Source organism: Melanerpes formicivorus, unplaced genomic scaffold, assembly GCF_026170545.1.
Source record: "Melanerpes formicivorus ecotype bairdi unplaced genomic scaffold, bMelFor1.0.p_v2 SCAF_39, whole genome shotgun sequence".
NCBI lineage: Eukaryota > Metazoa > Chordata > Aves > Piciformes > Picidae > Melanerpes > Melanerpes formicivorus.
This window is the reverse complement of record NW_027142391.1, coordinates 2,021,663-2,047,476: the sequence shown is the minus strand read 5'-3', so window position 1 is coordinate 2,047,476 and position 25,814 is coordinate 2,021,663. Positions and strand designations below refer to the sequence as shown.

The following is a 25,814-nucleotide window of genomic DNA, read 5'->3' as shown; positions in this document are numbered from 1 at the left end:
TGGAAGGTGGCTGCAGAGGGCTGTCCCCGCCCGGTGTCCCGCCCTCCGCGGCCGCGGGGCCGCCCGCAGGCGCTCTGCTCCCTCGCCAAATGGCGGCGGGAGGCAGCGCGGGCATGGACTTGGCTTCCAATTCTGCTTTCGGAAGGTGCGCCTAGGAGGGCGCAGAGCGAGACAGTGTGGGGCAGGTGTTTGTGGGTTTACTGAAGCTAATGAAGGAGCTGAACCATTGATCCGTTTGGGATTTCCCCCTGCTTGCTGTGTATTTTTGGTAGTATAGGTGGTATATGCACTACTATGAAACACAAGGGCTTCCTGGGTTTGCCTGGTGAGCTTTAGCTGTGTCTTCATTCTACGTTATACAGTTAAAGCATTCTGATTTACCCCCAGCATTGGAGGGAATTCACATGACTGCACTGCACAGGGCATACAGATCAGAGGTTGGAGCAGACACATGCTACAATACCAAAGACTTCCCAGTTTCAACCCAGAATGAAGCTGTCTTCAGAAACAAGCCTGTGCAATTCTGACAGAGGGACTTCACCATCACCTACTAATTCAAGGTTATTACAGCAAAACTCCTATGTGCTGATCGTGCTGCCCATTTCTCAGGTCACGTTCTGAATGCTTCCTCCAGCCCTAGCAAACTGCAGGTTTTGAGGTTCCTTCCAACACGTCTCTAATTGCCACAAGATGCACAGAATCATGACATGAAAGAGTATGTAGGTGATACTGCAGTCATTTGCTAAAGCTCCATGTCTGTATTCATGTCTCAGCTGGCATACTCTGCTCTTCAGAGGTCTCCTGAACCTGTGTGTTTGCTGCCATGCGTAGGTCTCCTTTCTGTTCCATTCCATCCTTACCTTACGTGCAGCTCCGGTCACAGCAAAGCAGATCCTTGTCCCCTTATTCTTGGCACTAAGTGACATGCTAGAGAAATTCAGCTGCTCAAAGATTCAAAGTGACTCAGTTATTAAAATACTGGGACATCATTCTATAAGTGGAGCTCTCTACAGAAATACACCCAGATCTGGACGGAGAGACGGAAGGCATTCTCAGATTTATGTAATTGAAAATGTGCCTCAGTTGTAAGCCACATTTCTCTGATTTGGTTTTTTTTATAGTTGCTATGAGAAGCAAGGTCTGGATTTTAGGACAGCATACACACAAGCACATGCTGCTTGTCTGAGTGTTTATTTCCACTGGCACCCACCATGCAGGGTGTATTTTACTCACAGTGACCAATTCACTGTCCTACGCTTATGCTGGAGGTCCTCATTCTGTGGAGAGATGTGGACATTCTTAGCTCTGGAGATGGCAGAATCTTGATTTTATGGCATCTATTCATATTACATAAAACAAATTACATACAGACATTTGCAGGATTAAAGCTACAAGATGTAGGCTAAAAATATGCAGTGATTAACTGTATAGCTCTCTGCAGACCTAGAATAGATGAAACTTGTTAACTCTGAACCTGCTGGTTCTCATACAGCCAGGATGTAAAAGATCTCAGCATGATTTTTTTTCCCCCCTCAGAAAAAACACTTCTAAGAACACCTGGTAATATCATGGATTTTCAGTTTCTTGTGATATTTTTAATCAGGGTATTTTATTCAGTTCCCAGCTGCTTGGACAATTTTCTTAACCCAAATTAGTAACTGTAGTTTTAGCAATAAATAAATACAAGCATAACCACTAAGTTTCCCCAAACCCTAACCAGCAATGGAGTGAGAGAAGAGCTGATGGGCAACTGCTGTGAGCCATAGTGGATTATAAGCAGTGCTGCAGCCAGAGACACGGCGTGCAGAGACGATTGGGAATGGAGTTGTTGTTCCCTAGGAAATGTTGGTGTAGTATTCACTCTGAACTGGAACAAAGTTCAGATTGCTAATCCAGCTTAATACAGAGATACCAGATGTTTTGTTACTCGAGTTTTACAACAGCCCCCTTGCAATCAGCAGCAGTGGTTTCAGAGTGCACTCTACCAGCTGTAGCTGCCTGCAGGATTTCCTGCCCGCTGGGCATGGTTTGGTGTCAGGTGAATACTTTGTCAGTAGGGAAGGGCAATCTAGATTTTTATCCTCTGCACAGAAGCAAGCAAAGATTACTGCAGTTCCTCTGAGGATGCTAAACTGTGCCTTCCCAGACAAGTTCTTATCTCCCAAGCCACAATTGATGTCTATCAACTTAAAGTCAGTACATCCACCCCAGCTCTAAGCTCCAGGAAATGTACCAAAAGGCATCAGCTGCTGCTGCTCTTCTGGATTTTGTAGGCACTGACCAGCAGTGACACACCTCTAGGAAGCTGGGTCATGGAGCATGTATAAATGAAAACCCTGCTGGTTTCTCACTGTGGAGTTGAAGTCAGAGGTAATTCAGTGAAGTGACTTCAGTACCAGCTCATGATCAGTTTGGAACTTGGTAGAACTGGCCAGTTCTGTTTGCTGTGTGGCCACACACTGTGCTTCTCCAGGCAGTTGGCATTTTCTTCCTGAACGTTTCCAAGGTGACAGTAGCTCATATGTGGAGCTTTCTAGCTTTTAGGCAGAAAACATGCCAATAATGGAATCTTTTTTTTTTCCCCCCAGTGTGGTTCATCTCAGATTACATAAAAATTGTCTGCCTCTAATCTGTGATACAGATCAATGACGGACTGTAAACACCGGCAAAATATTGATAAGCATCTTGCCACTGAGTCATCATTATCTTACTACATCAGATGGAGTAAGAAAGGGTGAGAGGGGCATTTGCCCTCAGGGAGCTCCACAGAGGAATGGCCTGGGGTGACATCAGCTGGGAGTGCAGCATTGAGAGCAACACATCTGGAGTAAGAAAGGCATCTCCAGTCCTGGAACTAACTCAGGGGCAAGGTGGGGAATTTCATCCCAAGTCTGCTGCACAGAGAGAAAAAGAAGGCAAAGGGTCTAGCCAGAGTGTGCTTCATGGTTATAAAAAGAAATAAATCTATGCTGACTGAGGGAGGAAGGGGAAGTTCTACAGAACATTTATCTGGAAACACATAAAAACTAGATTTCTCAGCCAGTGCTCTAGGTGAAAGGAAAATGAATGTTGCGGTTGGAATGATATTTAGTTGGGGCCTGTGCTGGGGCCAAGGGACAGGCATCCAGTGCAAGCATGGTGCCACCTCTGAAATGAGATAAATATCCCCACCATGTGAATGCTACTGATATTCCCAAATCTCATTTCTAGAAATAGACATGTGTGTAATTTGTGTATCTGGAGATACTTGGTAGTGTTGCCACAAGAGTCTTTCCCGAGCTGTTTGTGTGGAATCGTGGGAGAGTGAAACTAATGATCCATGTGGTACTGTTTTTGCCTCTAAAAATTATCTGTGATGATATGACATCTCTGCTTTGCTGGCAGCACAGCCACCTGTCCTGTTTAGGAAATGATCTGTTAAGAATATCAGACAATGCAGTGCAACTGTGAAAGGAATCTAAGTAATGACCTTTTGCAGGGCTCTCAACATCCTGAGGTAATAAAGGACAATGAAAACTTGTTATCTGGCCTACATCACTGAGCATGTTTCTTCTCAATCTCATCAAACTCTGCCCTCCAGTTACAAAAATACAGGTGACTGTGGTCAGGGAAAAAAGTAATTCCTGTTAGATGTCCCAGAAGAAAAATACTTGATGGATTCTGACATGCTGAGTTTCTGGGTTTCATTGTAGTAAGATATTAATTCAAAGACCTTTGCTTACTACTTGAGAAAGGCTAAATACCTCCCAAATCAGTAACTGTTACTATACTGACAGCAACAACTGATGTTTAAATGTGCTCAATTGTCCAGGTGTGGCTGTAGGCCATCGGCCTCCGATGGACTGCCCTGGTCAGGTGCCATGGAGGTGCTGCCCAAGGCGCCACATTGGTCACTAGTAGGTTGCTTTGCCAGCTCTGCTCTAGTTTCATGTGCACAGCAGCAAAGTCTGCATTTTGTTCCAAACTGTGTGGCTTTGACCTGCAAGCTGGTGGGGCTGGAGCATGGTTTGACCTCCTGTGCTCTCTGCTGACGCAGCTGAGCTCCTAAGCAAGGTCAGCCCCCAGGATGGGTATCTCCAGAGGAGCCAGAGCCTGCAGCCATAGGGATCAGGGAGAGGCAGTCATTTAGCAGTGACAAAAGGGCTTAAGGAGCATTTGGTATCATGTGCCATCCTTTTAAGAACATTTGACAGTTCCCAGCCAGCAGCTAAAGGAAAGCTTTAATTATTTTCAAGAGGATTAGATGAGGAAGATTTGGGCAGCTTATTTATTTGGTTTTGTTTTGATGTTTTAATAGCAATTTAAATTGTTTTTAAATCTATCTCTTGGGCAATTTTAATCTGTCTTTGACTGTAAAGAGTTTGGGATATTCTGCTAGGGCTGCAGGAAATGAAGTATAGTGTTGATCATTATTATTTTATCTCTCTTCCCACGGGCTAATAGGAATAATTAATTTTGAGTGTAGATATATGTAGCAGCTTGCTTTGCTTACAGATGTATTTGGGTGCAGGATCAACCAAACCCAAGGCTGAATGACCTAGCATTTGCCCTTCTCTCTCACACAGAGGCTGTAATTAAGGCCCAGATGTATCTCATGTCAGGGATTTACCTGAGAGAAGCTACACATTTCTTTCAGGATTTTGTGGGAATGGATCCTTGAGCATCATTTTGTTTTCTGAAGTGCAGACAAAAAGTGGTAGCTAAATCAGCCCTGTGAATAAAACCAACACCATGCTTTGGTAGACCCAGGCACTATTGTGGCTGTGATGGGAAAATCCCTGTACCTGATTCTTTTACCCATGATGACATAATGAATCCTAATCTGTAGTATACAATGAGAATTATCCAAGATGATTTCAGCAGTTGGTTAAATATCTCAGTGCTATGCCCAGTGAAGTGAATGGGACAGGGCACTCAGAGCCCTGACATTGTACCTCGATTCCCAGATTTTTAATGGTGGCTTTGTTTGTTTCCTTGCTTGCTTTCAGAAGATGTATTAAACCCTTCAGTTTAACCATATTCCCATCACAACTGCATGGAAGGTTTTGTGGTGATCACCTTACTGGTTTGGGCTGTAGAGCCACTGGAAAAGGAGCACAGCTGTAGAAGAATATGTAAGGAACAGAACTTCCTTAATGAATTTAGCAGAAGCAAGTAGGTGATAGTTTTCCTCTTTTTTGCAGAACCACTGACAGCAGAGAACTTCTTCAGGGGATCAAAGTGAGCTGAAAGAGTAGCTGTGGCAGAAACAACTTTGTTTTGGTAAGATCCTTCCAGAGGGCTGCCATGGTATTTTCACTTGCTTTAATGGTCAATTATGTAGCAACATCGATTCCTTCGAGCATGCCTTGCCGTGGTGCACTCACACCAACACACTCACATGTGTTACACACGTATGAGATCCACACAGACACTCACTCCTAAATGTATAACTTTTGCTGCTTTACTGGGAAATGAGGTGAGAGGTGTCTGGTGAGAGCAAAACAATGCCAAGGACTTCTCAGAGGAGGTGCAGGGCTTGTTGGAACACCAACCTTAAGAGTAGGGAAAATATCGGGAGGTGGGGAATGAAAATGCCCTGAAAGGTGTAAATCTGTTACACAGAGAAACAAAACCATTCTGCTCTGTGTCTCATCCTGCAAATGCCATGAGAAATGTTTTGGTTTCCCTCCTCCAGAAAAACAGTTCTCATGCAACAGTCCAACTGCTTGAGTTTAAATGTTGGTATTTTCTCTGTAGTGTGCATTAGCTCCCCAGGAGTATGTGCAGCGGAAGGAAAAGCTCAGAAAGAAAGTAACTTCTCCACATCATTCTTCCATGTTCATCTGGTCTTGCATGTGTGTGTGTTGTGTGCAGCTGAACGTTCCTGCGGCTGTTACTCTCCCCTCACCCACCACCCCTTAGCTGCCGTTTGAAATGCTGGTATGAAATAAGAACACGAAGTTAAGCATACAGAAAGATAAACACTTTACCCCCAGGTGCATCCTTTCATTTGCTTAAGGTGTCTGCACATTCAGGTTTGCTTTATGATACAATTCCTTTTAAATGTCTCCTTCCCAGAGTTTCCTTTGTGGGTTGGTTTGAAATTGTCATTCTAGATTGAACAGCACGGAAAAAGCAGAGGAGGTAGAGGAGGAGAGAAGGAAAGAGCGAATATGGAGAAGAAAGGCGACTTTGACCGGCAAATCAAGCTGAAACCGAACTCCCGAAGAGCCTGGCCGGGCTGCCTCCCGGACCCTCCTGCGCCGAGTCCCGATCGGTGCGAGCGAGCAGAGGTCCCGGGAGCGTACCGCGCACGCAGGGAGAACGATGCGGAGCGTTACCGAACTCTGAGGATGCCAGCCCCCGGCAGCCGTGGGAAGGAGCATCGCCAGGACAGTTTGCCAGCCCCCTGCCCGCTGGACTGGCCTGGGGCATTGCACTTCAGAGCAGCTCCTTGGAAAGCGACGGGGCAGAAGTTTGGCAAACCTCGGGTCTGCCTCTTCCGCGGCTGTACCGTCCCGGGACAGTTTTGAGAAGGCGAGGAGGTGGCAGTTCCCCTCACCAGAGTCCCCCCGTCGATATTCCCTCTTCTCTCGGAAGGCTTCCCTCCGTCTGCGGCCGCCCCGGAGCTGTGCCGCCGGGATTGGCACGGGGAGGAGCGGGGGGCGGCGGCGGGGGCGGTGGCAGCTCGCAGCGCTCGGCAGCGCTCGGCGGCACTCGGCGGTTCCCATGCCGCCCGGTGCTGGCTGAACCCGCGCTCGGTGCCCCTCGCTCCGGGCTGCTCCATGGCCGCGGAGCCTCTGCCCTCAGCCCGGGCTGCGCCTCCCGCCCGCTCCCCGTGAGCCTTCGCCCAGGACATGTCCGCTGCCCCCGGAGCACTTGTGGTTCGCCGCCCGCCGCGCTCGGTGGGATTCATCGGGCATTTTGGAGCTTCTCCTCGGCAAGCAGCTTCGCAGCCGGGCGGCCCGGCCGGGGCAAGCGCTGAGCGCTCCTGAAGGCAGCAGAGGAGCGATGCCGGAGCCGGGCAGCCGAGCCGGGCGGGGGTGAGGCGCGGAGCCGGACCTGGGGGCAGCCGCAGAGCAGGAGCTGCCCCTCTTCCTGCCCCGCACCGCTGGCTGCCTGCATGGCTCCGGGGCACTGCCCAGGCTGTGGGGGCTGCCGCTGCTGAGCAGCAATACATCGCTTCAAACTCAGCTCAACTTAGCACGGCGAGGATGGCAACACTACTGGAGCTCGGGAGCTGCCAACAGAGCCAGGACACCTGGGTTTTGTTTGCCAGTGTCTAATAAATGGGAGTAAAATGGAATTTCTTACCTGGGTTTTCCCTGCCTTGGTTCTACTCTGCACCCAGCAGCACAGGTGTATCAGGTAAGAAAACACTTTTTTATTTATTCCTAGCCTGGCCTTAGCCTTCTTTTGGTGTGGTGGGGTGCAAAAATGCCAGGTCTGGCTGTGCATCTCTCCTTAGCTCCCACTCCCAGTTTTGGCTAGGGATGCCCCGTGTTTAAGGGTTGTGACTGTCCGGGTGAGTGTTCAGTACCAAAAGGGGTCTTGTCTGAAGAGTTTCCTCAATGTGTTCCACCTTTTCGTGTTTTTTTGTTTCCTTCTTTTTCTAGCAGAGGATGCACTTCTGCCAACGGAGCAGCAGTTTATTGGGTTAATCGAGGAGTGTATTTTACAAGGATGCCCATGGAGGCCTTTCCCCGAGGGCACTTGCACTAAATTGGGGGCAATCACTTTTTGTAATGGCACTGCACAGCCTCATCCCCTTAAACAGCTCTGTAGGGGGCCTGCTGGAACATGAAACTCATCCATAAAAGCAGCACAACCAGTGGGGTACGAACTGAGCATCTCTGCTTCGGGCCTCCATAGGCACAATTACAGAATCCCCCAATACAGACATTCCTCTCTAAAGGGCTCATTACATCCCCTGAACTTGAGAGATGAGGAAGAGACTGGCAGAAACCTTAGGAAAAAATGTTTGAAGAACGCCAACCATTTCTTAAAATAATCAATTGTAAAGATCCATGTTTGCACTTTGCAGTCACATTGATTCTGAAGGTGTTAGCTAGGCAACCAGCTATGCTCTCTATATATTCTCTCCAGATCTGGAGGCTGTGTGTGGAGAAAGCTGGCCATGATTATGCAATGAAAATAGAAGGGGGAGTAAAAAAGAACTTGCTGCATGTAAAAAGATGCCTACATCATCCAGAGCAGAGATGGCTGTGGTATTCAAGGGGTCTTCCTACTCCTACTTTATAGACATCATTAATAGCTTCGGAGGAGTACAAGAAGCAAAGTGATAATGGTAGTAAGACGTAACATTGCTGGTAGAGTTTGGAGAATTAATTAGTGAGATCTTAGTTTTTCACTGGCAAGGCAAAGGATCTTGCATTAGAGGAAGTGTCAAGTCAACTGCTCTTATGCAGGACTGACATAATGATTTGTCCTATGACCTTGAATCTGTTATCCAGGGTCAGACCCTGGCACCCTTGTGCTCTGAAGCAATCCAGTATTAGAGTGAAGGCAGAAAAAATTCTGCTTATCACCTAAGGGCAGCAAGATCTTGCCCACAGTTTCAGGGATCCTGTTTGTCTGACTGCACTTGGGCTTGTGTGAAGTATTTTGGTTGAACAGTGGTGTTTGAGTATAAAAGAAGGGGAAAAAATAATTTTAAGGAGGAGTCAGCCTTTCCTGCTTCTGTTTTCAAGGATGTTTCTAGGCACAGCAACTGCCAGGGTATGTGCAACCTATAATTTGTTGGATAAATTACTATGTGTTTGGATTAATTACCTAGTTACTTGACTTTCTTCCTCCAGTTACACAATAGTGATGAGCTATTAGCAAGATTCTGGTGGCAGAGGGGTTTATGGTGGTTTGCCAAATATGCCAAAGCGTAAGAGGTGCAATGGTCAAAGCAAGCTGATGTGGTTAGTGAGAGAGTTTCCTGAAGTCAGGATTTAGTGTGGCAATGGCAGAACATTGTTTAGTCTTGCAAAAAATGAGTAACCTTGCTTACATGTGTGCTCCCCAGGAGTGAACAGGACTAACCCAAAACTGTATCTTTTCTTCAGTAAAATTACTGGGAGGTGACCTATGGAAGAATTCCCCTTGCAAGGGCCCAAGAAGCACACTAACTTCTTCTTCTTCTTCCTTGGAGCTCTGTAGTGTGATTTGACATGTAGTTCTTTTTGGTAAGAGAGGCTTCTCTGCAGAGCAGCATTTTGTGAATATTGTGGGTTTATAATAATGGTCAAACCTGCCAAGAGCTACGTTTTGCTGCTCTGATTCTGTTTGCTGAGCGCTGTGATCTGTGGCTATGATGGCAGAGGCCCTCCGACGCCGAGCGCTCTGGTGCGTGCTGAAAGGTGCAAGCAAAAACACTTGAGAAAGGAAGAACATTTCAGCAAGTTCTGAGCTCAGTGCTATGACATAAGACTTCTCAAAGGAAGAGCTGCCTCTTAAAATAACATCAAGGTTTGGCAGAGGAGGGAAGTGGGGAATATGTGTAGCCTGCTTCCTCATGGCATTTTCAAAGACGCTTTCAGGGTGCTTCACAGGGCTGCATTCGAAGCAATTTCCCTCTCCTGTGCTCTTTGACTGGGGAGAATGAGCCCAACCCAGCCTAAGTCAGCACACCTGCTGATGCCAGTGCTGTTTGCAGGTAAACAGCTTTAAAAAGCACTATTTTGTGGTCTGCTTGGGGCAGTGATTAGTGGCAAGAAATCTGGCATTTAAATGATTGGCAGCTCTTTGGGGGAAAGACTTTGGCTTCCATTATTTCACCAGAGTTTGATATGCTGTGGGTGCTGCAGTAATCAATGTGTCATGGTGAATGTGATCATCTGCTGGGATACACTTACTGAAGTGCTTCTTCATCTACATGGGGAAAGAGTACTACTGAGAGGAGTTCTGGGGTGTATGTCTGTACTTGGGAATTCTTTACTGATAGAGATTTTGCTTCTTTAATGACTTAAGATTTTACTAAGCTAGATGCCTTCTATCCATTTGCATGGAATTGTGTCTCCTGCAGCCTTTTCCTCCTCTTCATGGGAAGAGCAGTTTTAACACACGAATATACCTAGAGAGTGGTCAGTGTTCTGTAGCTTAGAACTGATAGAGAGGAAATAAGGGCTTCTATGTTCAAAGGTTGCCATGAATTAAGCCTAATGCCTTTTCAATTACATTTCAAAACACAAAAGGTATTTAGAGTGAGATTCACTCAGAGTCAGGAATGGCAGATGGGAAGGATACACATATTGCTCTGGATAATCCTGGAGTTTGACAGAGGCCAGATTGTTTACTGACATTGCAGGATATTCCTTGTCTTTTGTTTTTCCCCCCCAAGAAAAGAAGTCTTCCTGAGTGGCAATGCCATCTGGGACATTTGCCTCCAAAAGATTATCTCAAAGAAACAGTGTGTGCTCCATCCCAGTCCCCAGGATCAGTCCAAGCAGTATTGCTACCAGATTAAAAGATTCACATAACAACTATGTCACAGTCCCCACCAGAATCAGGTTAGCAAATTGAAAGAGAATCAGGAGCTGCCAAAGGGAAATGTCTCCATCGTGCTGCTGCAGGTGTTTGTCAAAAGGTTAGTGCCCTCTCCTTACAAGTGTGACCCAAAATCAGTCTCATTGGCCACTGGCTCAGAGGTGCTGCTGAGCTTTTTGCAGTGCTGTGCAAAATTGATATTGCTAATGTCCTCTCTGGTTGACACACAGCATGCTGATTGCCTCTTGCCTTGCTGTGATTCAAATACTGATCAGATTCTTTTCGAGTAATATTGATACATTTCTAGCAACCATTTTCAAGCAGCAGTCTGGAAGATAGTGAGGACAGGCTAGGGCCTCACTTACCTTAACAAGCCCTTTAAAGACGTGCTGGCCAGGCTGATGGATGCTTCTCCTCCAGATCACTCCCTGTTAGTAGAAGGCACTGGTCCTGCAGCAGCTGGAAGAGGTCAGAAAGGCTGTTGGGAGGTGTGTACCTTTTGTTCTACAACTAGTAGTACTTAGCCCTGAAAGAGATATTTGAGATTCATTGCTTGGAGTTGCTTTCCCTAACTTGTATCAGTGGTGGTTTTGTGAGGCAAAGAACTTGGCAGCTTTGCCACATTCACCAATGGCGATTTCCTCTTACCTTTGTCTAGGGTGCAAGAGAACTACTCTCTGCTTTCTGCTGCTAGCAACGAGCTCCACTGAAGTTCTCACAGTGTTTACATTCTAGATATGGACAGATGCAAATATATTCTCCAGAACATTTGCTTGACATGAGATGTTTACAGAGTCAGAATGTGGCTAAAACCCCATCCTGTTCAGCTTCAGACTAGGGAATTGCTTCCAGAGTGATGTGTTGCCATTCAGTCAGCTAGGCACTCCACTCTGGCCTGGTGCAAAGTAAAGATAAGCTTTGTGAGAAGCTGTTATGCCCCTTGGATTTGCCAAACCAGAAGCTTAATTTTACAAAGTCCTTTTCTTACTAAAACAAGCTTTACAGCAGCTTACATCAAGAAATGAAATTGCTGAATCAACTAATAGTAGTTTCCTTTCTTTTCATCTTTCCTGCTTACACTAGGAAAAGTTAATCCCTTCCAATGCATCTCTTCTGTGCTCCTCATCCTTTTTCAGGTGCAATAAATGAAACATATTTTAGGCCATATATAAACCCAACTGCTTGTCAAGGATGACTGAAATTGTCCCACCACCCTTCAGGTACCAGATGTACAGAAGTCTAGAGGAGTGTTCAAAGGAGTTAGCACAGACTGGTGTGAGCACTGCTGTACTCTCTGCTGATATTCACACTTCTGTCTTATCAGATAGAAAAGAATCAGGTAGAATAATATCCTTGAGTTTGCTGCTTCCTCTCTCCCTTAATATTTGTGGGGGACAAAAAGCAGGGGAATGGGAGGCTTCTACTGCTGGAGGAGCTGGGCTGCCTTTAGACCTGAAGAGCACTTATCAGACTGGCACAAGCAGATGCTGGACTTGTTTACACCGTGGTGGGTCACACACCCGAGCTTGCAGCCCCTGTTACATTAGTTCTTATGTCTGTATTATCTCCCTTGCTCCATCAGCCTACATCTAGGGCTGACAAAATGTCATGTGAAGGCTATGTCTGTCTAAAGTAACCAGTGAGTAGTTTAAAGGTACTGTATAGGTTCACAGAATGACAGAATGGTTGAGGTTGGAAAGGACCTCTGGAGGTCAGTTTGTCATGCCCCTGCTCAAGAAGAGCCACACAGAGCCCAGGACCTTGTTCATGTGGCATTTGAACATCTCCAAGCAGGGAGACCACAACCTCTCTGGGCAGCCTGTCCCAATGCTTGGTCACCCTCACAGTGAAAAAGCATCTGCTGATGTCCAAGCAGAACCTCCTGTGTTCAGCTTGTGTCCACTGCCTCTGGTCCTGTCACTGGGCACCGCTGCTAAGAGCCTGGCCCTGCTGCCTTTACACCCTCCCTTCAGGTATTTATATACAAGATCCCCTCCTGAGCCTTCTCCAGCCTGATCAGTCCCAGCTCTCAGCTTTTCCTCATGTGACAGATGCTCTAGTCCCTTAATCATCTGCAGGAACAAAGCCCAATATTAGCAAAAGCTTTTGGTAACTCTGTGAGAGCTGTTTGCAAATGAAACCATAGGTTATTCTGATTCACATCTTCCCTCTGAGTATCTAGGAGCCAGGCTGAGCACCATGCTAGGGTGTGAGAATGTCAGCAACTGAGTAATGTTGTTGCCCATTTCAAAGAGATTTTAAAATGAGCCAGTAGTATAAACCTCAGCAAAGTCTATCTAGCCATGAAATGATTTCAGCTGTTATACTTTAATAACCCCCACTGGCATTTGTGCATATAGCTCTGCTAACTTCAACACATTTGTTACACTGATGATCTGACCCTAAGGCTTTATTAATAATAGAAGCAAGATTCTCTTTAATTGTGTCATGGATATTTAAGTGAAACTCCCTCTAGATTGTAATCTGCTTGAAACACATGGCAAGCTCCAGCCTGCAGTGTTTAACCCAGCTCTGCTCAGTGTAACTTCTTTTAGCTCTATGGCGTTCCTTAATGCCATTAAAATACAGGACTGACACAGGATAGCTGCTGCTTGCTCTAAGAGCTTCCTCAGACAAGCTGAGTCTGCTGGCAGTCCTCACAGCAATATTGCTTTTAGAGCAAGTGACTGATTAGGAGTCAGCTACCTAGGAGTGAGTTCTTGCTGCACACAAGCAGCAAGAGCCATTGCGAACAGGGAGCAGCGGGGTTTGGTTTCATTGTTTTCCTCAGGTTAAACACTCCCATGCAAGGTATTGGGATGGTACACCTTGCACCTAGCACTGTTGTATTGTTTGCATCTAAAAGCATAAGCTAGGTTCTCCCAGCCTTTCAACACAGTCCTCTCCAATCTGCCAGGGCCTTCATTTGCAGCTATTTGTTTTCCATATAACCTGCTAGCTTTAGCCTTTCCAGAATGTACAAGGCAAGGAAAGGAAAGGAAGCATTTCTGACCTGCAGTGCTTTGTGGTAGTGCAGGAGAAAGACAGACCTCAGCAGCTGGATCTTGCCAAGTATTATGAAACTATAATTTCATTTAAATAAATAGTGACAGGTGGGTGATTGAAAGACCAGCACATGGGAAGCAGCAGTCTGATGGAAAGAAGTGTTTATATAGTTGATGAGACCCAATAAAGAAGGAAAAAAAACTCTGTCAGCATCTGTTATGAATCTTCAAAGCCCTTGTCTAAATCAATTCTGTTATTCCAAATTATGTAGCTGAAAATATGGCTCTGAGTCTTCCAAGAGCCTTACCCAGAAGAGATAAAGGAATATGAGGAATATGTGAGTTAGTGATTTGAGGTGAACATACAGCAGTGTGCTGATGAGAAGGAAACCTTTGAAATGCAGTTTAATGTGTATGCCCAGTTTTAACCTTTTGCCATGACCTCATGAAGTTTCCCATTGGAGCAGAGTCCCTGTGCTCTAAGGTCACTGCAGCTTTGATAGCTCCATCAGTACAAGTGTTCAGTGTCTCTGCTGCTCTGAACTTGCATTTCTATATCACAATCCCACAACTCCTTCCTTACGTAATTGACTCCAAAATTTTCTGACCAGGGCAGTCAAAGACTTTTCTTGCAGTCCCCTGTGAGAAGAGTTGGCTATTGTAGGATACTCTGCATGTGCTGAGCTGAATGCCAAGGCTGAAATACTTTGAAGAGGAAACCCAAGTGCTTTATGTGGGTCAATGTCGCATGGACACTCTAAGAAAGTTACATAAGTACCAAGGCAGGAGCACAGATTATTGTGCAGCCTTTCATGGGTGTTTAACAGCTCTCTCTCCTCTGTGATGTGTACATCTCAAATTCCATGTTTGTTGCTGGAGGTGGTGGAAGATGCTACAACAGTCCCCAGACAGTTTGGAAGCAGCATTTGCAGTCAGATCCAGCCCCTCTCAAACCACTGGCAATTTTTCTCCTTACAAACAGTTGTGGTAGACGTTGTCACAGTCCTGCAGTTCTCCGTGCCTGTCATGTCAGTCACAGTGCTGGCAAGGGGAATGATGTGAGCAGGCACAGATCTTCAAATGAAATCTGCCAGTTCAGTTGAAACAGTTGAAGACAAGAGCAGCTTGTCTTTGTTTGTAAGAGGTGTTTGTACATAGAATCCTAGAATCAATAAGGTTGGAAGAGACCTCAAAGATCATCAAGTCCAACCTGGCACCCAACACCTCATGACTTATAAGTCATGGCACCAAGTGCCACATCCAATCCCCTCTTGAACACCTCCAGGGATGGGGACTCCACCACCTCCCTGGGCAGCACATCCCAGTGGCTAACAACTCTCTCTGGGAAGAACTTTCTCCTCACCTCCAGCCTAAACCTCCCCTGGCACAGCTTGAGACTGTGCCCTCTTGTTCTGATGCTGGTTGCCTGGGAGAAGAGACCAACCCCCACCTGGCTACAACCTCTCTTCAGGGAGTTGTAGACAGCAAGAAGGTCTCCCCTGAGCCTCCTCTTCTCCAGGCTAAGTAACCCCAGCTCCCTCAGCCTCTCCTCACAGGGCTGTGCTCCAGACCCCTCCCCAGCCTCATTGCCCTTCTCTGGACACATTCAAGAGTCTCAAGGTCCTTCTTAAATTGATGGGCCCAGAACTGGACACAGTACCCAAGGTGTGGCCTAACCTTCTATTAGCAGTGCTTTTCATATTTCTCAGCCCCAATGGCACTTTCACAGCACTGAAGATGTTCAATCTGCTTTCAGCTGTGGGATTCTTACTGTTTTCCTGTCACATTTGACAATAAAACAGCCTTCAGCCTTCTTGAGCTCAGCTGTTCCATAGTGGTGCTGGGAGCTGTCACAGCTGCTGTGTCCTGCTACCCAGATAGCTGCATTTCAGCAGCCACAGATGCATTTTCTGTAGTATACAAAGTGTCTTGGTTTCCCCTCATGCTTTCTTTACATTTCTGAAGAGAAAACCTTTAAGCAGTGTTGCTTATGTCTCAGGAAGAGGCTGCACTTTTGCCTGAAATAAGTTTTGATGTAAGGGGAAATGTCTGACAAGGTTTCCCTCCCTCTATGGAGTATTTTTCCACTAAATTGCCCATAGAGCTGATCGTACTGGAAGTGGTCTCTGGTGCAAGGGAAGTCAGTGTCTTCCATTTTCTGTTCTTTTTCTGCTTGTAACATGGCCAAGTGTCAAAAGGTCCTTGTTCTCTTTACCTAGAGCTATGAATGACATTGGAGATTACATAGGTTCCAACATCGAAATCTCCTGGTTACCCAACCTGGATGATTTAATGAAGGGCTATGCACGGAACTTCAGGCCTGGGATTGGAGGTGAGACTTGCAGAACAATCTCTCTTTTCTTTAGAATCATGGAATCAGTAAGGTTGGAAAAGACCTCAGAGATCATCAAGTCCAACCTATCACCCAACACCTGATGACTAACTAAACCATGGCTTCAAGTGCCATGTCCAATCCTTTCTTGAACACCTCCTTACAATCTTCAGCCCTCTGATGTGAACCTCATCCTCTACATGGTTATAAGGTTATCATCATCTATCAGTTGGATAGTGGAAATAAGGACAGTCAACAATTTGCTTGGTTCTGAAAAAGAATGAGCAATGCAGCTCTCTTGCTGGTCCAATTCTCACATCACTGACACCTAAGGAGCAGGAGTTTTGAATTAGATTACATTAAATGGTGATCATTTCTGCAGCTGCTCCAAGTCCTGCTGCCTGATGTGGTTTCCAGAAAGGATTCCATAATTTTCAGTAGTTGTGATTAGATCTCATTATCACTCAAAGGAGGTGTTCTGTTGGGAGTTGAGGGGATGATCTGTGAAAGATGTAAATCTCTTGCTTTAAGGCAGATTTGACTTGCAAAGTGTGCTTTAGCACAGAAAACACTTAGGAGTTCCCTCTGAATGGAGCAGTCTTGGGCCATCTATCTTTTTATAGGTGCTATGATGATGCACATCATCCCATTCAAACGTTTTTTCCCCTCAGGTCCTCCTGTTAATGTTGCTCTGGCAATTGAAGTAGCCAGCATTGACCACATCTCAGAAGTGAACATGGTAAGCTATGAGTTAAATCTACCAAGCTGTGAACCTACATACTGCAATGATAGCAAGTGTAGAAAAGCAACTAGAGAGACAGCTGATCCCCCACACATTTAGAGTGGAGAAACTGCCACAAGAAGAGCCTTTAAACCCCAAAGTTGTACTTGTGAAGATACATAAACTGATTCTGCTCCTGAAATCAAATGCAATTCCTGCAGCACATTCCATGTAGCCCATCTGGGTAGCTTGGCTTTATCCATGGCAGAAGCATGTGGCAGGAATGAAACCGTCAGGGGCAGCTCTGGGACTGACTGGGTATAACAATTCCTGTTTGCACTGGAAGCACTTAGTACACTTTGAGAGTAATGCAGTGATTTTTTCACCAAGTCCCAAGGTTTGATCATTGTGTTTGCCTGGCATCACCTTTTAATTGGGATTCTGCTTGTCCCAGGAGTACACCATGACAGTGTTTTTGCACCAGAGCTGGCGAGATGATCGTCTCTCCTACAACCACACCAATGAAACCCTGGGCTTAGACAGCCGCTTTGTGGACAAGCTCTGGTTGCCAGATACTTTCATAGTGAATGCCAAGTCTGCCTGGTTCCATGATGTGACTGTGGAAAACAAACTGATCAGGCTCCAGCCAGATGGAGTCATTTTATACAGCATCAGGTGAGTGAGAAAGCGAAAGCCTGCTCCAGCATGAATGAACTTTTGGAACAGATTACTATAGAGCAATCACTCAGTTTTCCTAGGACCATGTCCTCAAATAATTATTGCTTTTAAATGGAAGGACTGGTGAGCCCTTAACCAGGATTACACTGCCAGGAAGGTGTCTTTGGCACAGCTAACACGTTTTCCGCTGCATGATCACCGGTAACTTTCACAATGCCCTTAACGGGAGAGAAGCTTCTCCTAACGCTTTGGTCACCAGGCAAGGAGATGCTAACACAGAGCAAAGATTCTGTTCTCCACTCCCTCACTATTTGCCCAGGGAACTGTGAGCCTGACTTAGAAGCAAGTTCCCCATCTTTCAGACAGTGAGAGCAGTATTTCCTCACTTGGGAGGAGTGTTCTTGCTAGCACTCAGTAACTCTATTTAAAGCTAATGGAGTGTGGACCTTTGATATTTTAAGTGACTCTTAAGGCTTTGGTCGTGGTCCGAGGGACAGTGGAAGTGAGCAGATTTGATTCAGAAAGGTCCTCGTTACCCTCAGAAGTATCTGAAGCATCCTCTGGTATCAGACAAGTCCTTTGGCCTTTCTTCTACTTCCCCTCCCTGTGGGCTTCCCCCAGTAAAGGCAGTAGCCATAAGGATTCTGAAAACAGTTTCCTGCGTTAGGATTTATTATGGTTTGAAAGTTTTCCACTTAGTCTTTTGAGTTCTGAAGAAAAGGCTCAATCTGTGCAGCTAACTGGTGTTCCCATTGCTTGGAACAGGATTACCTCAACAGTGGCCTGTGACATGGACCTTTCCAAGTACCCAATGGATGAGCAGGAGTGCATGTTGGATCTGGAGAGCTGTAAGGGCTGAGTACAGTGTTTCACAGAACCTCTGTTTTGTTTCAAGCCTGCATATATGGTACTGGTTTGCTGGGGTGACTCTGCTTCAGTCAGTGAAATGTTAAGGGATGCCCTGGGATTTAGAAGCCACAAATGTGTGTGTGGGACATCAGACTGTGGACTTTTCCAGAGCAGTTCAGCTCTGATCCCATTCAACTCTGTAGGATTTAGTTTAGTGGAGATGAACAACCTACAGTCCTGCTGACCAGTGCCTGGAACTTGGTGTGTGATGCAAAACCCAATGCAGCTGTGACAGCTGTGACAGTCACTAACATTTACTGGGCTCTACATCACATCCAGTGAGAGTAAGTAGAGAAGTCCATGGGCAAAATCTGATGTTAATGAGAAAACAGGGAAAAGAAAGATTTCCCTGCTTTTGGTGAATGCCACTGTGCCTAACCCTGACATGGCTGTTCAGCTTGCCTTGTATTCCCATACCTGTTAGACACAAACCAGCCAGAATCCTGCTTGGATTGGCTTTGATTCATCTGTACTCACATAGGAGGGTGAAGAATGAATCCATATTTTGCCCAATCTGTATTTTCTCTACAATCTGTGTGTAATTCCCACAAGCATTAATACTGCTGAATGAAATTCACCACCAACCCAAGCAGGGGCCACCCAATCAGTGCCAAGGAACTGCCTTTTGTAGGTGGTATATCAAAGAGCCTTCAGGTCCTGAGGGATCCTGAGGCTGTGAGGAGCAGCTTCTGAGCAGAGCCACTGGCCTTTTGATGCAAGTGTCTCTTTTTGCTTTTTAGCACTGACTTTGTTTTCTAGGCAATTAACCACAATACCATTTTATCCTGTCAGAAATAGCAAGCTCCAGTTCTACTTATGTAATCACCAAATGCAGAGACAGCAGACGGAACCAGCAATCAGTTCTCCCTCCCAGCAAGTTCTGCAGGGAGTTCTGGTGGTGGTTTTAATTGAATTGGAGGGGTTTGATTTCAGTGAAACAAACACGTAGGGAAAAAAATTAGCCTCTTTAAACAAATGAATGGTGCAGAGGCAAGATGTCCATTAACAGCAAAACTAGCAAAGATTTCCTATGGATCTGCTTATTACAGAAACCCCTCATGCATATCCCTCCTCTCTCATGTCCCTGGTGCCCTGAGCCTCTCCCCAGCAGTTATCTTCCAGTTGCCACCCATGGAATCAACCTGGATTATTCTCCTTGTAGGAAAGCTCCCCTGATGTGACACTGGCAGTGTTGATGTTGCCAGGACAGTGAATTATCCAGACTGAATCACAGCCTGTTTGCAATGGGGCTCCACTATGAGTCCTCTAAGTTCTTAATTTCCTCCTCAAACTTTGTGTTTATTCAGCTCTCTTTTGGCAGATGGCTACTCTTCAGAGGACATCGTCTACCACTGGTCAGAAAACCAGGATGAGATCCATGGGCTGGACAAGCTGCAGCTCGCTCAGTTCACAATTACCAATTACCAGTTCACAACAGAAATGATGAACTTCAAATCTGGTAACAGGATCTGTCTTCAGTTCAGGGGCAGTATCTGAGCTATTCCTGCACAGGGAAACTTCCTCTATCTGTAATAGAAAATCCTTCTTCTTAAGTACCTGATTTAAGAAGCTGTCAGATAAGACAGAGAGAGAACTCTCTGCTAAGTGTTCCCCAGCTTACACTGGTAACATGCCAACCTAGGTCTTCAGTAGCTGCTGTAGCTTATGATGTCCTTTAGCTCTGTATGTTGGACAAAATTCTGCATGGAGTAGCCAGCCAGCCCTTGATAAAAACTTGAGGTACAGCTCACATTTTCTTGACCTAATTTGTAACTTTGGGTAAAGAAAAATTTCCATTAGCCCTGATGTTGTGAGGCCTGTGACGTGCAGTCAGATCATTCTAATTCTACCCAGTAGAAGTCAGTGGTGTGTGTGCCTATCAGTGGGTTTATTGCAATGTTTGTGAAAGATTGGAGTCATTTCTTTCCTGCTGATTTTTCATCCTCTTTCATGTATTCATATTCTCATTTATGCTGCACATCTCCTCTAAGCTCTTTTTTGAGTTTGAAATTAACTTGGCCTTTTAAAAAATCTATATTTAGTATCTGGAGGACTTTCTACAGCAGATGATAAGACAGTACACATTTTGAAGCAATACTGTTATTCAAGAAGACTCATGGTTTTATTTTCAGATCTGGCATTGATATGACCTGAGACAAATCATTTGACCTATTCTTAGCTGACAGTGCTGAGGAGAACTGCAGCACCTCGTGCAGGGCTCCTGAAGACTAATTGAGTGACATTCAGAAAAGCTTTTTGTGATCCCTGTCTGGAAGATGAGAATGTGGATCTCTGTCATTATAGGAGCTGTTAGTTTGATTACCAGTTTAACTGTGATTCACACAGTTGGAATCTTTCTTTCTCTGCTCTTTCTTTCCAGCAGGTCAGTTTCCCAGGCTCAGTCTCCACTTCCACCTTCGGCGCAACCGAGGAGTGTACATCATTCAGTCTTACGTCCCCTCGATCTTACTGGTGGCCATGTCCTGGGTGTCCTTCTGGATCAGCCAGTCAGCTGTGCCTGCCAGGGTGTCATTAGGTAAAGCACTCTGGGGAGCTAACAGGGAAGGGCATGCTGACTCGCAGTGATCCTCTCCATGAAGCTGTGCTTATGAACCCCATGCCTCCACTGGCAGAAGAGAGGGTCTGCTGAAAGATTTTCCTCCTGTTTTAATTTCAGAGCAGCTGCTTCAGTAGAGAACAGACAATGACCATCTAAAGATGGTTAAAAGCAGCAGTGAGTGTGAGGCAGATGTGTGAAAGAACTGATTTGAAGGAACTGGGACAGTGACACAAAAATGTTCCTAGAGCTTGTGGGTCTGTTTGCCTGAGCTGCAAGTCCAGAACCGAAAGTTTCTGGGGGTGAATTCTTCTGGCGTTGTCCTGCTCTAGAGCAAACCCAAAGATAACATGTTCAAAGCTGCCTCAGTCACACAACTGCCCTGCTTTTAACAAGCCCCCCTCTTTGGAAAACCAGAAGCCACTCCCTTAAGGGGCTTCTGCATGAAAACATTCCTCAGCTTCAGCTTAGCAAATGCACCTTCTAAAGTAAATTCTCTCCCGCTGCACTGCAGGTATCACCACTGTTCTTACCATGACTACCCTGATGGTCAGTGCCCGATCGTCGCTGCCACGAGCATCTGCCATCAAGGCTCTTGATGTCTACTTCTGGATCTGCTATGTGTTTGTCTTTGCTGCACTGGTAGAATATGCATTTGCACATTTCAATGCTGACTACATGAAAAAGCAGAAGAACAAGATCAAGGCGAGAAGGCAGAGTGCAGAGGTCAGTAAGTGTAATACTGTGAATAACTTTGCAAATCACCCTGCATTAGGACCTTCTGCTGCTGTGGAAGTGTAAGATAAGGTAACCCTGAGTTGCTCCTGTAGGGTCAGAACAAAGTCATGATGACAGTATTAGATGAAATGGGGAAAAAAGGCCAACTCTCAGAGCTTCTGCTAAGACTCTTTTACCTCTGCTACAACATAAAAGAACAGTATCAGCAAAAGAAAAACTAGGCCATAGTCCTGAATGTGGTGCCCTGGAGATGCCATATTTTACACCTGAACTGAACAGGGTAAATTCAGATGAGCATGGCTATAAGTTATGTGGATATGAAACCCAGTGAAACTGAACAAAGGAGTCCATTAGGTGAAACTTCTTCCAGGAACTCCAGATGGTTTTGCTCCTTTCCTGTCCCACCTCCACATTCCATTAGATTTGACAAGAGCCTCACAACTGCTTACTGGCTTTGACCACACAGTGGGCTAGCCCTCTCCTTAAAGCCAGTCAGTTGTTTTCAGTGGGGAGGGCCTAGGCCTGCTGTCTCAGTGGTGCCTTGGTGATTCAGAGCCTCTAAAAGGATAACCACAGTTTAGAGCTGGTAGCTCAGTCTTCCAGTCATGCTTCTGCCAAGGCAAGTGATAAATACCATTGAGCACTTAGGGCTCCCAGAGGTATTTCAGCTTGTCAGTGCCATGGCTAGCCTGGATGAGTACACCCCCTTTGTCCTGTAGGTGGCTGTCACAGGTTCTCCTCTTTGCCTTGCAGATCAACGTGAAGAACGCCATTGTTCTGTTTTCCCTTTCCATAGCTGGTGTGAACCAGGGACTGGTCATTTCCAACAGGCAGCACCGAATTCCCAGGAGCCTGCCTGGATCCTATGGCACAATAGAAATAGAAACTGGAGAGAGAAAGCAGCATCACATCATGAAACTGGATAAAAAGGGTGGTCTGAAGTCCCTGTTCAAGCCTATCGATGCCGACACCATCGATATTTATGCCAGAGCTGTGTTCCCAGCAGCCTTTGCAGCAGTCAATGTTATCTACTGGGTTGCATACACAATGTGAACACCAAACCATCCAGAACGCTCCTGGAAAGAGCTGCAAACTGAGCCCTTGCTGAAACTGTGTGGATCCAGCTCTTCTCAAAGTATTTTCCAAGGAGCTTGAGACATTGCTAAAGCCAAGGAAGTCCTGCAGTCAGTTCCTCCTCAAAGCAGCCATTTCTGACCAGTCTTGATCTGAGCTCTGCCAAACGATCCTGGCTCCTTACTCCTTCTGTTACCATCAGACAGTTTTTGAAGTGTACATATTTGCAGCAGAAGTTTAAATCTCAAATTGCCATGGGTTTCCTCCACTTCAAGGGCTGATCAGTAACAAAGATTTGGCTTTTCACTCTCAGATCATTTCCTTTTTTGTAATGGAAGAGCTAATTCCTCACTTCCCCCTAGGAGTGACTTTCTGCATCTGGCCTCCTCTGGGATGGTTTAGGTTTAACAGCAGTGGCAAAGCTGGAATTTTTCATCATAAAAATCTGCTGAACAAAGTAAAAGGGAACAGAGGGGAGTGGAGGCTTTTCCTTAAGTTATTCTTTGTCTTGGCTGAAGTATTCAGAACATTTCAATGCTCCTAGTCACAGCATGAAATAAAATATACTACAGAAAATTCTACTGATTTGTTAATGATGATTGCATTACTCTCAGAACTAAGCTAATGAAAGTTTAAACACTTGAATACAGAAATATTTATTAGTTTAATAGGCCCCAGAATAGACAAAAGTGATTTAGAAACTCAGGGAAAGCTCAGGCTTTCTGTGGAGGGTAGGGAAAAAATGTCAAGGTGCTTGCTAAGGAAGAAACTCAGGCTCGGAATTCATGTCTTTGATTTTCAGTGGGAGTCTACTGTGTGCACCTCTGAAAACTTCCTTGTTTTGCCTCTGTCCCTTAACAGCTGAGTGAAGTTAAAAAGAAGAAAGTCATAAATGACTGTAAGTTTCTCACTGATTTGGACATTTCCCCCATTTTCATTCAGAGGCTGAAGGAATCTGTTAGACTCCTTCGCTTCCACTGTTTGCCAGTGACATTTCTGGGTACTCACTCACACTCCTGAATTCAGGATTAGATCCTCTTACCCAATTCATGCAAAACAATCCACTGTGTTCTGGAACTAATTCCAGTGAAGCCAGCAAATGAACAAGGTATTCACAGCAAATGCAGGTTTCACAATTAACCTCTCAAAATCTCCACAGTAAATACATTGGGATAGGGATTTAAACTACTGAACTATTGCTAGGGTAGGAAACCCAAGGAAGACACTGCTAAAGGCACAGATTAAGTTGTTGAGGATTTTGGTGAGAGGTTGTTTTAAATATAGAGAGTGAGACAAAAGATAGTATGAAATGAGAGAGAGGGACCAAAGGAAGCAAAGCAAGGGGCTGAAAGCTACGCTTGAAGGGAGCATGGGGAGGTGCAAGATTAAACAGCCAGAAGATGTAGATAAGAGGAGAGCTTTGCTGGGCTTTGAAGATGGGAATCTTGAGCAGAGTGGTTGATGATTGATAGTTGCAGTAAGGATGAAACAAGCACTTGATCAGAGCGCACACAGTCCTCCTGCCTTACTTATCTGTGACATATGGGTTGATTTCCTATGACCAGCACTGAAAGACACAGTGTTTTAACACAGATTTAGAACTTCAGATTTGTTCAGTATCACTGGATGCTTTGAAGAAAAAGTACTGATACTGAACTGAGCTCCAACAGAAACTATGCTCCCATCAGCAGTCAGGATTAGGTTCAGCTCAAGCTTTAGTTCTTGTTATAATGGAAACGTTCCCCACCAACAGTGTGCTGGAAAGAGCAAACTGACAACATGCTATAATGGTTCCACAAAGTTCTCACCAGTCCAGCCCTGGGCTGAGGCACCCTGATCCTGCTCCAAGATTTTGCATTGGCTTACTGGGGAATCTTAGTTGGGTCATTTCACTGCATCATCAGCAAAACTGGGATAATGATCCTGGTTTCTTTCCTGTATTGTTGAGGTTACAGAAGAAAAACCCTTCAGGAGAGACAGAAGCTCTTACCCTCCAGCTGGGTAAGTACATCCTACCAGTGCTCACATGGTGCTATTTTCCATAGTTTCTGAGCCTCACATAAGCTTTACACATCACCCAGAAAGCTAATGAAACTCTGCCTCTCCTTCAGTATATGCAGGTAATCAGGCTTCTCCTTTTTATTCTGCTTCTCTCTGTTTTATTGTCCTTGGTGTTTGCTCCTGCTGTTGATGAAATGCTGCACTACAGAAACACATCCTTTCTTTTTCTAAGTGTGGGTTTGGTCATAACCACTTTATCCCCAAGGAAATTCAACTCCTCCTCTTCTCTTCTGAATCATTCTTAATGTTTTATATAATGATTGAGTGCAGAGTGGAATAAAACCAACAGAAGCATGACTTCACACTGCCTTCTCCTTACTAAGGTATTCCTTTTTCCATGATCCTGGGTCAGCAATGTATCTTAAGTCTCCTTTCTTCCCCCAGTGTGCAGTGGGTGGTTGTTTAGAGCACTTAGTAAGAAGGTGGCTGAAGATATTCTAAAGGCCATGTCTAATCTAATTACTTCAGCAGCTAGAGTTTATAACTGTGCACCTGACACAACTCCTTACACTGAAGCCAGCTGAGTAATCACATGGTGGTTTGGACAAAATGAGTTGCTTCTCCATCTGGGAGGCAGCCACAGGCAGTGTGTCCTGCTGACTTCTTGAAAAGATTTAGGCAGAGAATTTTTTACATAGTTTGACTTCAAGGTGCACAGCTCAGGTGGGATTGATCCAAGTAAAAGGTGGCAGCAATCTTTTCCTCAAAGCCCCCCAAAGCCAGAATGCCAGACTATCACAATGGTGTAGACAGGAGCATAAAGGGGGGGGGGGGAATGTCTCCAAACATTGCAGGCAGTCAGGAGTGTGCACTGTGAGCACATATGGCAATTGTGTCCCTTCCAGGAACAAGGTGACTCAGAGGAGAGAACAGGCGTTTCAGCTACTGGTGCTGCACTTGCATGAGTAGAAGAAGACAAAACACCTCCAACATAAGAGTGGGATTTTCTTAAATCTGTTTCCAGAGACAGAAATAGAAAAGTCAGATGCCATTCAAACTCCTCTGAGGAGAAATTTCAGCACAGGAGTGTGGTGTAATGACTGGAGAGATGCATAAATTTGAATCTTCTGTGCTTTTGCATGTGCTTTCCCTTCTTCTCCTGTAAAATTACCATACCTACAAATCATCAGACATGAACGCTTTAGACATAACAGGATCTAAAGACAAAGCCTCATCCAACTTGAATTTCATGATGCTCTTGATAAAGAGAAATAAGCTCTTGATAAAGAGAAATAAGCTGCATTTGATATCAATTGAATGGCA

At 45.4% G+C, this 25,814-nt stretch overlaps 1 protein-coding gene across 2 annotated transcripts; it reads left to right on the top strand.

Moving 5' to 3' along the window:
- The first annotated feature begins 6,711 nt into the window (after window positions 1-6,711).
- GABRD (gamma-aminobutyric acid type A receptor subunit delta) lies at window positions 6,712-24,866 on the top strand. Of its 2 annotated transcripts, none has more exons than XM_068158211.1 (9): window positions 6,712-7,350; window positions 15,701-15,813; window positions 16,485-16,552; window positions 16,989-17,209; window positions 17,978-18,060; window positions 19,443-19,580; window positions 20,505-20,657; window positions 21,193-21,404; window positions 22,170-24,866. In XM_068158211.1, exons 1-9 carry the CDS (start codon window positions 7,283-7,285, stop codon window positions 22,467-22,469), a joined length of 1,356 nt encoding a protein of 451 aa, XP_068014312.1. In that variant the 5' UTR covers window positions 6,712-7,282; the 3' UTR covers window positions 22,470-24,866. The 2 variants fall into 2 exon arrangements, with proteins under 2 accessions (XP_068014312.1, XP_068014311.1); XM_068158210.1 differs by having other exon boundaries at window positions 20,502-20,657.
- The last annotated feature ends 948 nt before the right edge of the window (window positions 24,867-25,814 follow it).